The following is a 12,483-nucleotide window of genomic DNA, read 5'->3' as shown; positions in this document are numbered from 1 at the left end:
ACAAATTTAATAAAGAAAACCATAATAATACAGGCACCCCCCTGTTCTTGCAGGGGTTATGTTCCGAGGCACCGAGCACGTCGGTAAAATTGTGTATAACTGAAACCCATTGAAAAAGCCTGCAACCCACCCTCCCTTTTAGTGACGTTTCAGTGACGTCTTTATGACGTTTCCAGGTCACGTCTGGGTTCGGCACAATACACAAATACGCAATCACAATCATACTGAATGTGCGTAAACAAGTGGTTGCCTGTAATAAGTTTTCATAGTGTTTGTTTGAATGCATTCCTGTTTCTTTGTTGTAAGCTGCTTTGAGCACGATTTTTTTGTGTGGAAAGGCAGAATACAAATAAAACAAACAAATGAATCTATTTACATAGTATCACTGTGGTGTTTTTCAGAAGATGATGCTGGAAGCCACAGGTGAGGAAAGAGTGCTCAAGTCCTGCCAGTGCGTTCCCCAATGGGGCATCTGGTTGGCCACTGTAAGAACAGGATGCTGAACTAGTTAGGCCATTGGCTTGATCCTGCAGGCTCATCTTACATCCTTATATTTGAACAAAAGCACCTTCAATTGTTTCCGGAGAGTGTAGACCAGGCATCCCTCAGCCCTCCAGATGTTTTAGGACTGCAGTTCCTATCATCGCTGACCACTGGTCCTGTTAGCTAGGGGTGACGGGAGTTGTAGTCCCAAAACATCTGGAGGGCCGAGTTTGGGGGTCCCTGGTGTGGACAGAGATGCCGTTCCACAGAACAGGAGCAGCTACAGTAAAAGCCCTGCTCTCAGTTACTTCAGAGCAGGCTTCTGAGATTTTCAGAACTTGCAGGTGAAAACTCTCCTGCAGACAAAAGCAGGCTCTTCTTAGGACCACCTTCCCCAAGGTGAAGCCCTACAAATGTTTCTGACTACAGCTCCCAGCAGCCACCTAGCTGGGGCCGCTGGGAGCTGTAGTCCAAAGCATCTGCAGGGCTTTATCTTGGGTACAGGGGGGAAAAGGTTGATTGAGGGTGCTCAAGGTTGACTGAGGGTACCCCGAATTGTCTCCTGGCTTTATGTCAGCAGCCTCTGAAATAGAGTCAGTGAATTCAACCTCATTTCTCCCTTTTGCCTTAATCTTGGGCAACACTATTACTAGAGAGCTGTAGGAGTTGCATTTCGCCTCACAGATAAAAGGGAGAGGCTTGTGTGTGTTAGTTGCAAGGGTGGGGGTGAAGGGGGTACACATGTGCTTGGGGAATGGAGCTTAACTGAGTGGCATGGAGTTCTCACAGCTTAGCAAGATCCGGCTGAACTTGTGAGGACACTTGGTCCTTATCAAGCGTTCGGCAAGAGGAGGCAGATGCCACAGGCTGATCACCCCCAAAGTGCTTGCATACACACTCCTAATCTGCAAATTATCCGAGATTAGTTATAGGAGGTCTACTTTTCCTCAGTATTCAGTCACGAGTAAACTGAGGGGGGGGCCTCCTTGACCCATTTGCAATTTTTAGGCGAACACTTAAATGCAAAGTGTGAATCAGGAAGAACGTGCATTTGCAAACTTGTGTACCAGGGAGGCCCACTCACAGAGCCAGAATTAGCTGCAGCTAAACCATATGCTCTGGGCAAATGCAGGTCCTCTATCTATCACAGTGTGCGAAGTGGTGCGAGGGGATGAATCACAGAGCTTCATGAATAAGGAATGGAAACATAATTTTATCTTCTTCTTTAATATCAGAATGCCGAGTCACCCAATAAAAAGTGACTGAGAAGTACTTTTAGCACACAATTAATCTATGGAATTTGCTGCTTCAAAACAGCCATTAGCCAGGGGGGATTTTCTGAAGAATTGGACCTCTTCTTTGTAAATCTGCTTAACAGCAGCTATGAGTCACAACACAGCTAACTGGAGCCATGCTCACATGAATACCAGGTGATCAGTGTTCGAAATTAGCCAGGCGCCAGGCGCGTTTTGTGACAGGTAACCAGCCTTTCACGAGGAAGTAGAGATGCCTGGACACCTGGTTTAGTGCGTAACATCACCATCTGGCTGGCAACACCTTTCTTCATCATTCTGCCCCTCAATCATTTTGGTTGCCCTTTTCTGTACCTTTTCCAACTCTACAAAACCCTTTTGGAGGTGAGCGACCGGAGCGTGCCTAACCCAATTAAGGACCTGTGGCAATATTGCCACGTAAGCAGGTGGTCTGAATCCATTCGGACTGTGAGGATGTTAGGTGTAAGCTCCAGAGGGAAAAAAGAGCTGACTTACCCGCACTGTTGGCCTCTGACTCCAGAACGTGGATCTCTGTGCAATCTGCCAACGAGTGCTCCAGGCACAGCTGCAGAAAGCGGGCTTGAGTGCGAGAGATACGCTTGAGGAGAGACAGCAGGGCCACCGTCTGCTCACATTCATTCCAACCTTTGAACCAGCCAGCAAGGATGCCCACCTGGTCCCGGAACATCATGGTGGCTGGCACCTCAGGCTCGGTGGCAACTCACCCACAATGGGGTCAAGAAAGCACCAGGGTTTGGGGTGGGGTGGGGGAAGGACCCCTCACATGGTTTCAACCTCAAGTCTGGAGGCTCGGCAGAAGGCCACAAACCAGAACACCGACTTTCCCGTTAGCAGAGAAGCAGAATGGCATGGAAAGGGAGTCTTTGCTGTTCCGAAGATCTTTGGGTTCTTTGGGGATTATTCCACTTCAGCAGGATGTCTCGGAACCCCCCTGTAAGAGAGAATGAGAGTCAAGGATGAGGATCTTTGCATCCCTCCATATTTCTCTGCACCCTACAAAATTATGCTGGGCAAACAGAACCCCATACAATCTGCTGCTTTCAAAAACTCCCATCTATCAACACAGTGTGGTAACAATGGAACACCCAGGCCCATTTGCATTTGTTTTTAAAATGATACTTTTTAATTATTGTGAAAGGCCCCCTGAGAATATTTATATTGAAGGATGGCATAGTAGTTGGTTAAAAAATAATAATACTGACTCAAGGAAATGTTAGACCTGTGTCTGGTAGACCAGAGTTCAAATTCAGACGTGTCTCTGGGAGGCAGAGTCCAGGAGCAACTGATTTGGACAGGTCACACAAGGCTCAACATTTTGAACTTCAAAATGCAGTGTGATGACCACAGCAAACTCAAAGAGTGTGGAGCCCCTTTCACAGAAGTGCAGAGTTGGAAGGTACCCCAAGGGTCATCTAGCCCAACCCCCTGCAATGCAGGAATTACGGCTTTAGAATCGCTTCTTGCACCCTTCTAATCCAGGAATGCCAACCTAGGCCACAATCACAAAGCATTTGCTTCGGTTTGACTGGGGCACTTTTCACCCCTGTACTGCTCTTGCCCAGAGAAGAGCTTTTGGAGACCTCTGAGCAGGGACTGGCACACCAGTTAAGTCAAGGTTGGCACTGGCCAAGGATACACAGCTGTCTTTGAAGGCAACAAAGGGAAAGCCAAACAATAGTAGCCCCTCACGCCCAACCACTTGGGCACACTAACCCTATAGTAATGATGCCTCTCCCATTTCATTCCCTTGGTACCATGGAAGTTTAAACTCGAAGATCTTCAGAGCAGAGACCCCCTCCCCCATCATTCTTGCTCACGTGAAGTACTATATACTGTATATTCCTGCGTATAAGACTACTTTTTAACCCAGGGAAATCTTCTCAAAAGTTGGGGGTCGTCTTATACGCTGGGTCGTATTTCTTACACGGCGAGTATATCCCAAACTCTATATTTTAACTGGAAAAGTTGGGGGTCGTCTTATACGCCCAGTCGTCTTATATGCCGGAATATACGTATACTTTGATGATACTGCAGGAGCCATACAACTTGAACAGCACCTGAAAGTGACGTGGAACAAAGGCCTTGAAAGGAGTCAGAAGCAAGATGAAAAACATGGGTTACCTCAAAGACACATGTAACTCCCACCCCCCACCAAAACCCCTCACCTATTACATAACTGAATGCCTGGGAATACAAAAGAATGCCAGTGTTGCTGGATAAAAGCTCCGTTAGTAGACTCCTCCTGCTTATCAGTGCAGAGGAAAGAACCAATTACAGGTTATCTGCCTTTTGAATGATAAAAAGGACAAGCACAAAAATCCAAGGAATTTCCTAAAAACTAACTGGCATGAACACAAAATACTGTATCCACGCGCACAGCACAGCTTTCCCCACTGTCTGGGCACTGCCTCGGGTTTAAACAGCTGTGAACTCTTTGACAGAGAAGCCTGTTTCTATTAAAGCCCTTATATAAAGAGAGAGCATCTGTCTTTAAAAGAGAGAGAGAGAGAGAGAGACTGAGGAAATGGCTGTCTGGATCCCTCTATCCTCTGGACACTATAATTAGAGCCAACCAAAGCAAAGGCCGTCCCCAAGAAAAGCCACCAGGAGAAGTCTGGAGAAGCAGCAAGGCAGCTGGCCCTAATTATACCTTCAGAGGAGGAAGGAGGCACATCAAATGCCACCCAAAGCTACGTAATGTGGAGGAGGGAGTCGCTTGGGTCTACAGATAGAGATCCAAAGCTGGGCAAGGGGCTGTGCCAACAGCTGGCAGAGCCATCCGGACGCTGGTCAGGGAGCAAGACAGGTTGAACTCTTCTCTGTGCTGTGACACCTTGGAGCTGCCACATCCTGATGCCATCAAGTGAAGGTGGTGGGGTTAGAACGAGCAGCCTACGTGAGGGCTTTCTGCTGATGGCAGTGGAGGAGGCTACCACCAGTGGGGATTCTGCCGGCATCACTTTCATCCAGCCACACTTCTGAACAAGGAGCTCTGTATTGGGGGAGTGGTGCTGCCCTCATCTCCTGGTGCCATTAGCCATGACTAGGCAGTTGCCTCTGGTGGCAGGCTGGGGACAAATCAGAGGAGCGCATTGCTCGCCACCTCCTGTGCTTGTTGCTTTGGATGCTGCTGGCTCAGGGAAATGCTGGCAAGCGGTGGTGGGCGTCATTTTCTGTTTTGCCTCTTGTGGAAATATGTCCAGCCCTGGCTGGTGGAGCTTCTATTGGCCCAGGCAAATAGAGATCTCTGCCTCGTCCAAACCCGGTGCAGTGGGTTGTGGGGTTGGAACACAGCCCAAGAGAAAGAAAGTGAAGCTGAACCCCAATACTACTTTCCAGCCCTCAACGGCCTTGGCCCAGTACACCTGAAGGAGCGTCTCCACCGTCATTGTTCAGCCCAGACACTGAGGTCCAGCTCCGAGGGCCTTCTGGCAGTTAAATGTCTAATGTTCTACATTTTTTAATGTGCTGTAAGTCTCCAGAGCCTAGGGCTTGCTGATCATAAGGTTGGCGGTTCAAATCCCTGCGACGGGGTGAGCTCCCGTTGCCCGGTCCCAGCTCCTGCCAACCTAGCAGTTCGAAAGCACGTCAAAGTGCAAGTAGATAAATAGGTACCGCTCCGGCGGAAAGGTAAATGGCGTTTCCGTGTGCTGCTCTGGTTTCACCAGAAGTGGCTTTGTCATGCTGTCCACAACCTGGAATCTGTACACCGGCTCCCTCGGCCAATAAAGTGAGATGAGTGCCACAACCCCAGAGTCAGTCACGACTGGACCTAATGGTCAGGGGTCCCTTTACCTTTACCTTTAAGTCTCCCAGAGTGGCTAGGGAAACCCAGCCAGATGGGCGGGGTATGAATAATAAAATTATCGTTGTTGTTGCAGGCACCGTCCACCAAGAGCGAAAACATTATCAACACTCAACCAGGGCTCTGACCGGTTTTGCAAGTCAGACAGGGTTCAGAAACCCCCAAAGTTTCTGAACACATGATGGCAACAGCCCCAAGCTTAATGAACATAAGAGGGGGTTTGGTGGATCAGATTGAAAGGTCTATCTAGTTCAACATCCTGTTCTGGCAGCCACCACCCAGGAACTCCAAAGGGAAGCCCACAAGGAGGACCTGGGTGCAGCAGCACTCTCATCTCAGACGGCCTCGGCCCAGTATACCTGAAGGAGCGTCTCCACTCCCATATTGTTCTGCCCGGACACTGAGGTCCAGTGCCGAGGGCCTTCTGGCGGTTCCCTCGCTGAGAGAAGCCAAGTTACAGGGAACCAAGCAGAGGGCCTTTTCGGTAGTGGTGCCCACCCTGTGGAACGCGCTCCCATCAGATGTCATGGAAATAAACAACAACCTGACGTTTAGAAGACATCTGAAGGCAGCCCTGTTTAGGGAAGCTTTTAATGTTTAATAGAATATTGTATTTTAATACTTCTGTTGGAAGCCGCCCAGAGTGGCAGGGGAAATCCAGCCAAATGGGCAGGGTTTAAATAATAAATGGGCAGGGTGTAAATTATTATTATTATTATTATTATTATTATTATTATTATTATTATTATGCAACTCCCAGCGAATGGCATTCAGAGGCAGGTTCTTTCCCTGGGGGACAGACACCCCCACCCCATGCGAAATGGTCACTGTCTGTACTAGGAGTTCTGTACTGTACATTATAGCCCCATCCTAGGACCCAGCTACTACGCAGCACAAATGTTCTTCACAAAGAATCCAAGGGGGCACTGGTGGCAGCTCTTCTCTCTGAACCTCAAAGGGATAATGCTGAAACTGAAGTCTGCTTCCCCAACAAACTGGCAACCCATCAAACGCAGGCAGTAGGGTGCAGCCTATGTGGCCTGTGGCTAACCTGCCCCTGTCCCTAAAACATCCAAGTATCTTAAAAGGCCAGCACGTCCCTGGTTCTCACAGCTGAGAAATCAAAACGTGGGAAACAGGGCTGCCAAGAGCTACAAAAAGGACTTTTAAACCAGAATGCAAAAGGCCCAATTCAAAATGAGGTTTCAGGGCTCAGGAGGATGCTTGGCACTATTTCAAGCATGAGGAGGCCAGCAACATTACAGTTCTTGATCACAGCAACAGGTGGGACTTGAGAGGAAGAGTCAGGTCTGTATCGGCACACTTCTAGCTGACCAAAATTGTGCTAAAGCAGTGAAGGTGAAAGGCTCATTAGGAAGAAAGAACACTGGCCTTGGAAGGGAGAATCTCCGAAGCCTTGATGACTCTCCCTGCTTTACTATCCGTAATTTGGCTAGCTTTAGTTTTCACATATTGCTCAGCCGGAAAGGAGCCCCCACAAAAACATAGTAATAAGGTTCACCCTGAATTAGGTCTTGTCCACACTCTTGTTTGACCTGAGTTTTGACTGTCGTGGATTGATTCATTTCCCTGGGTCTGAGAGTTTTTCTTGTTGTTCTGTAGCTGTGCCTTGCAAAAATCTGATCTGAACTGGATATTATCAGACCCATGGAAAATCCGGAAAAAGCGATTCTGCTTAGCCAAGCTTCAATTCAGCAGGTAAGACTGAACTTTCGCAAGGCACGACAAGAAAAGCTCTTGGACCCGGAGGAATTAATCAGTACACAATATGATCAAAATATGGTTCAAGCAAAAGTGTGGACAAGCCTTTATTTGTTCACATACCCTTTCCAGGTGATTTCCAGAGTGGCTGGGGCAATCCAATCAGGTGGGCAACATGCAAATAATAAAATTATCACTATTAAATTATTACCTACCTACGTGTGCTTTAGGAATCAAAGTCTGTTTTTTAAATAAAGTATTTATATACCACTTTATCATGTAAAGAAAAATATCAAAGCGGTTTACAGCAATAATACATAAAACATATAATAAATTTAAACAATTAGCCATTGTGCAAATTCATAAAGAACTCTGGGGTATCCTCCTCACAGTTACCAGTGCCCTGGTAAATGAAAAGCTTTGCCTGAGCCTAGTCCAATACTGATATACACACACAAGCCAATTACTCTCTATGGTAGCGCATGCAAGCAAACGGCTTCACAGCTGAAGCGTGCAGAGGAAGTACAAGTGAATGGAAAGCCCAGAAGATAAACAAGCTTGCCAATCCCAGCCTGTCATGTAATGAAGCCTGCAAAGCAGCTCATGGAATGACAAACTGGATGATGACCCTCAGCACCCACGTTGTCTCATGCACTCAACCCAATTTCCAACCCCCTTGCAAAACTCCCAGAAGTTAAAAACCCAACTAATTGTGAAGTGCAAAGTTTGCACTAGTTGGGTCTTCTTGCAAGCCAGGTAAGAGACACACCCACCTTAAAACAGGGTCCAGAACAAGTTTCCAATAGACAGTTCAGAATAAGACTTATGGGTCATTTTATAATCTAAGGACACTCAACAGTGGCGCATCACAAAATGTATTTTGAGTCAGATAAGCTTTCCCCCAAATAAAGTCTTTTGACCAGGCCCTTACATATCCACAGCACACAATTTGGGACTACATTACTAGTGTTATAGAGCATTACAGTAACAGATGACCTCTCCTTCCAAGATTCTTAATCTGCTTTTGCTCTCTGGTTGCAGTTTCTAGGCAGGCAGAAGAATGGCAGAATCTCAGCCTTCTTATCTCTTGTCCTGACAAATCTGGTTACAGAGTGTTAAATGCAAGACAGGAAGCCTGAGGAAAAAACACAAAGGATGGAACCACAAGCTTCAACCAACCAATAAGTCAAGAAACGTTCGACAATAGGGTTGCCAATTTATATCATGCTTAGTGTTAATAGTTTGTACTGTCACCAGTGACTCCCACAATTGCAGACAAGGCTCCTCCAAAGGTTTACTTGTGTGTGAAAGAAGCATGCCTACAATTTTCAATCAAGAAAAAAAAGTGCACCCATCACCAAAAGTTTGGGAAACACTGGCCTGGTCATACCAGTTATTAAAGTTCCCTCTTTGCAACATTAACTTGAAGACCCAAAGATAAATGTTCAAAAAACCACAATTACAGTACAGTTAAAAGAGAGAGAGACTTTCTTCCATACACAAACCCTTTCCGCCAGTGATCCCAAGGTATACAAAGAGAACAGCAAGATGTTTTGGAGAGAAGTTAAATGATTATTTCAGGAGTCAGTATTTCACACCTCAGGTATTGCCATCAGTTTATCTCCTTCAGGCAGGGAAAAACAGCTTTCCACTTCTATACAGAGAGACCAGTATTGTAGTTTATTGATTTAGCAACACAAATAGAAAGCTCTCCTAGAAACCATTCAGAACAAATGGCTGAAAAGAAAGATAGGAGGAAGCCCCAGTACGCTGAGCCTTATAATTCAGAAAGTACAAGATTCAAACAGAAAGTGCACCAGAAAATTACACCAAGCCCACCAGGGCCATGTGACCAGGCCTGCCAAATACCACCCCCAATGTGTTCAATTCTTGCAGAGAGATGCTCAAGTTCTGCACCAACAGCACACGCTGTCCCCTCTGAGGAGTTGAAGGGTCACCATCCAGCCTAAGTCAGAGCATCCATTTATCTAAATGCCCAGAGGAAAACCGGAATTACTATACTCCTCTTTCCAACCACCTTACAGGTGTCATAAAAGCAACCAATGTGTTTTCATCTATTGAAGGGGGGGGGGGGGAGAACACAAGCTTTTTGACTGGGATAATCAGGAAGCAGTCTGAACATACATTTTGCTTCAACTGTCTAAACCTGTGCAGAGGCATAAGAATATTCTGGCTCTCTTGGAAAAGCCTTCCAAAACTCTCAGGAAACAAACCTACCTGGGAAGAAATTTCCCAATAAGACCCTTAGGTGAACAATGGGCACAGCTGCTTCATTATGATGTGCCCATTTGGTCTAAGGAGTGGCAAGGAGAGGAGAAAATGATAAAAGGCACTTTTAAGATCCTTCCAATTTGTGTTCCAGATAAGGGAAGACAAGGGAAGCTGCTTCTGGAGGTAGGGAGGAGGCTTGCTGAATGTGGAAAGTTTCTGGACCAGGAGAGAGGTAAAGCACTAGATAAGCGTATCATTGGCTGGATAACTGGATTAATAGTTAATGCCCAAACCAAGCGAGGGAGCCTTAAATGTTACTTACTGTAGAAAGAAGTGCAAGGGGCTAATAATGATTATCAGCACAACTCCTGGGCTTTGGGGAGAAAAAAGTGTGTGAGGAAAAAGCCTAGATTTAAAGAGGGGAATGTTGACTTCTGGTCAAAAGGTGTAACTGAAGATGGAATGGGGTGCGGGGGAAAGGATGGATGATCTAGATTAGGAAGGAAGGAGGGTATTCAGTCTCACCTAAAACAAAACACCCAGTATTGGGGCCGGGTCGGAGCTAAGAATGGATACCACAAATTGAGATCAAGAGAGATGGAAACGACAGCCAGCTGTTGGGAGATGCTCTAGCACTAGATTTTAAGCACTGAGTGAGGAGCAGGGCTAGAACCCGTCAAGGTCCTCCCTCCAATTTCTATGACTCCAGAACTCATCTTAGGGATTGGAGGTGGAGGAGTCCTAAGAGATGGAATACAAACAATGGAGGAGAAAGCACAAGAACAAGGCTAGATCAGAGCAAAGGCACACCTAGCCCAGCATCCCTCAGGAAGCAGGGCCTGAAAGCAACATCACCATCACCAGCCCAACACTGCCAATCTCCAGGATCTGGTCTGTTGAAATGCACTGAACCCTGAGCACAGGAGGTTCCCCTTACCCATCATGGGACTCTTAATTTTGAGGCCATGGGTTTGAGCCTCACATTGGGCAACAGATTCCTGCATTGTTGGGGTTGGACAAGATGACCCTCATGGTTCCTTTCCAACTCAACAATTCTATGATCCCCACCTCCACCCAGATATGATCAACCCTCCCTTAAAACCAGCTTTAAAATGGGGGCGGGGGAGAGAGGAGTATTAAATATATTAAATTTGGGAAGGGGTGAGCATGAATTTGATGAAAAGGAGCTGGAATGTGAGGAATGGGTGAGAGGCATGGAGGGAGAACAGAGGCTCAGGCCCCCCAAAGTGTGTATATATCATCAAATACATACATATCTCTATGCTGGGGGTGGCGAAGAGAAGAGGCTTCAACATCTTAATTTGGGAAAGGGGTGGGTGGGGTTGATGGGAGGGCAAGTGGGGAGGAGGGAAAACGGGCTCAGTACCCCCACCCCCGCCAAATTTTAACATGAATACCTCTATATGTGGGGCATAGCTGTCAGGTTCTCCCTTTTTTTAAAGGGAAATTCTCTTATGCTGAATAGGCTTCCTCGCAAGAAAAGGGAAAACTTGACAGCTATGATGTGGGGGCAAAGGGGGAGAGGATTTATACCTTAAATTGGGAAAGGGGTGGGTGGGGGTGATGAGGAGCAGGGGCTGGAGTGTGAGGAGGGGGAGGAAGGGAGGCCCCTCCCAGCCCCCCTAAAGTGTGTCTATTTCTATATCACCAACTACATCCACATCTTTATACTGGTGGGGTGGGGGGAGGCTCAAAGGGGTGGTGGCGGCGGCTTGGGACGGGGCGTGTCCGCTGCCCAGCCCCTCCCACTAGGGGCGGGGCCTCCTTCGCCTACTGAGGACCACTGGGGAGGGGGAGGGGCCCGCAAGGCGGGGAGGGGGAGGGGGCGAGGGTGGGGGCAGTGGGGGGAGGGCAAGGGGCCCGCGACTCCCCCTCAGGGCCCGCTCTCCCTCCGTCGTCCTCCCCACCGCTCCCCTGCGCCTCACTCACCGTCGCTGCGGCCCACTGCGGCCCCTCCAGGGAAAGGCAGAGGGAGGCAGGCAGGCAGGGCCGGCGCAAACACACGCACACACGCACAGCGCCAGATACCACACACTCCAGAGGGCGGCGCGCGACGTCACAACGCACGGCAACGTCAGCACGCGCGCGCACGCCGGACCCGCCCTCCGTCCCCGTCCCTCTTCCGCGCTCCAGTCCGCGGCGCCGTCGCCCCGCTACGTCACCCCCTCCCCACCTCCCTCGCCTCTCCATTGGCTAGGACTGCCGCGCGTCAAGCGCCAACGGACAGCTGCCCGAGCCAGTGAGCGGCTTCCTCTGAGAGGGTCGGGTGGGGAGCATGAACTTCCACCTCCCCCAATAGGAGAGCGGAGCTTTCCAACCCTTTAATCCGAGGGAGAGAGAGATCAGCCCTACCCCTCGCTTTTTCGCCGCCAGTGAGCGGCGGGGGAAGGCGGGCTTTGAGCTCCCGCGCCGCCAATGAGCTGGCGAGAGGCGGGAAGGGGTGGTGGGGTGGGGACGGAGGCGTGGCCTCCGAGGTAACGCTCCAGGTGCCCTCAGATCCAGGGCCCCGCCCCCTCCGCTTACTTTTCCCGCCCAAAGCGTCTCCTCACGCAACGACATTCCCTCGCTTTCAATTCTCCAAGGGATTTAAACCGCCCCTCACAATATGTATATACTCGGTCCGATAAAAACACACATTTTAGGCCCATGTTCCGATCAATAGTGTATCAAGCACTACGTGCCCGTGCGTGTGTTCAATTTATATATTGAAAAAAATAAATAATAGTTTTGGGTTCTGAGAGACCCAAGTGTTAACCTGACAAATTTATTCATTCTTTTTCTTCTCCTGAAAATAAAGAAGAAACTGGTCATTGCCCTTGAAGGAATTAAAACCTGTTCACACATCCAGTCACAACCAGAAATGGGAAAACTTAAATTCTCTTCGAGAGCGCTGACAGCATAGTTTGTAAAGGAATACAAGTTTAT

At 48.2% G+C, this 12,483-nt stretch overlaps 1 protein-coding gene across 2 annotated transcripts in view; it reads right to left on the bottom strand.

Annotated features, from left to right (window-relative positions):
* SAMD4B (sterile alpha motif domain containing 4B) overlaps positions 1 to 11,618 on the bottom strand; it is a 30,463-nt gene extending 18,845 nt beyond the window's left edge. For both annotated transcript variants that reach the window (XM_035117370.3, XM_035117371.3), the window contains exons 1-2: positions 11,488 to 11,618; positions 2,253 to 2,709 (exon numbers count right to left, since the gene is read on the bottom strand). In XM_035117370.3, the coding sequence (XP_034973261.3) occupies positions 2,253 to 2,448 (196 nt within the window). In that variant the 5' untranslated portion in view covers positions 2,449 to 2,709; positions 11,488 to 11,618. The remainder of the gene's footprint in view (positions 1 to 2,252; positions 2,710 to 11,487) is intronic.
* Positions 11,619 to 12,483: the final 865 nt, after the last annotated feature.

Source organism: Zootoca vivipara, chromosome 6 (genome assembly GCF_965207765.1).
Source record: "Zootoca vivipara chromosome 6, rZooViv2.hap1.1, whole genome shotgun sequence".
In the NCBI taxonomy this organism is placed as follows: Eukaryota; Metazoa; Chordata; class Lepidosauria; order Squamata; family Lacertidae; genus Zootoca; species Zootoca vivipara.
Note: the sequence above shows the minus strand (reverse complement) of the source record. Positions and strands in the feature narration are given on the sequence as shown.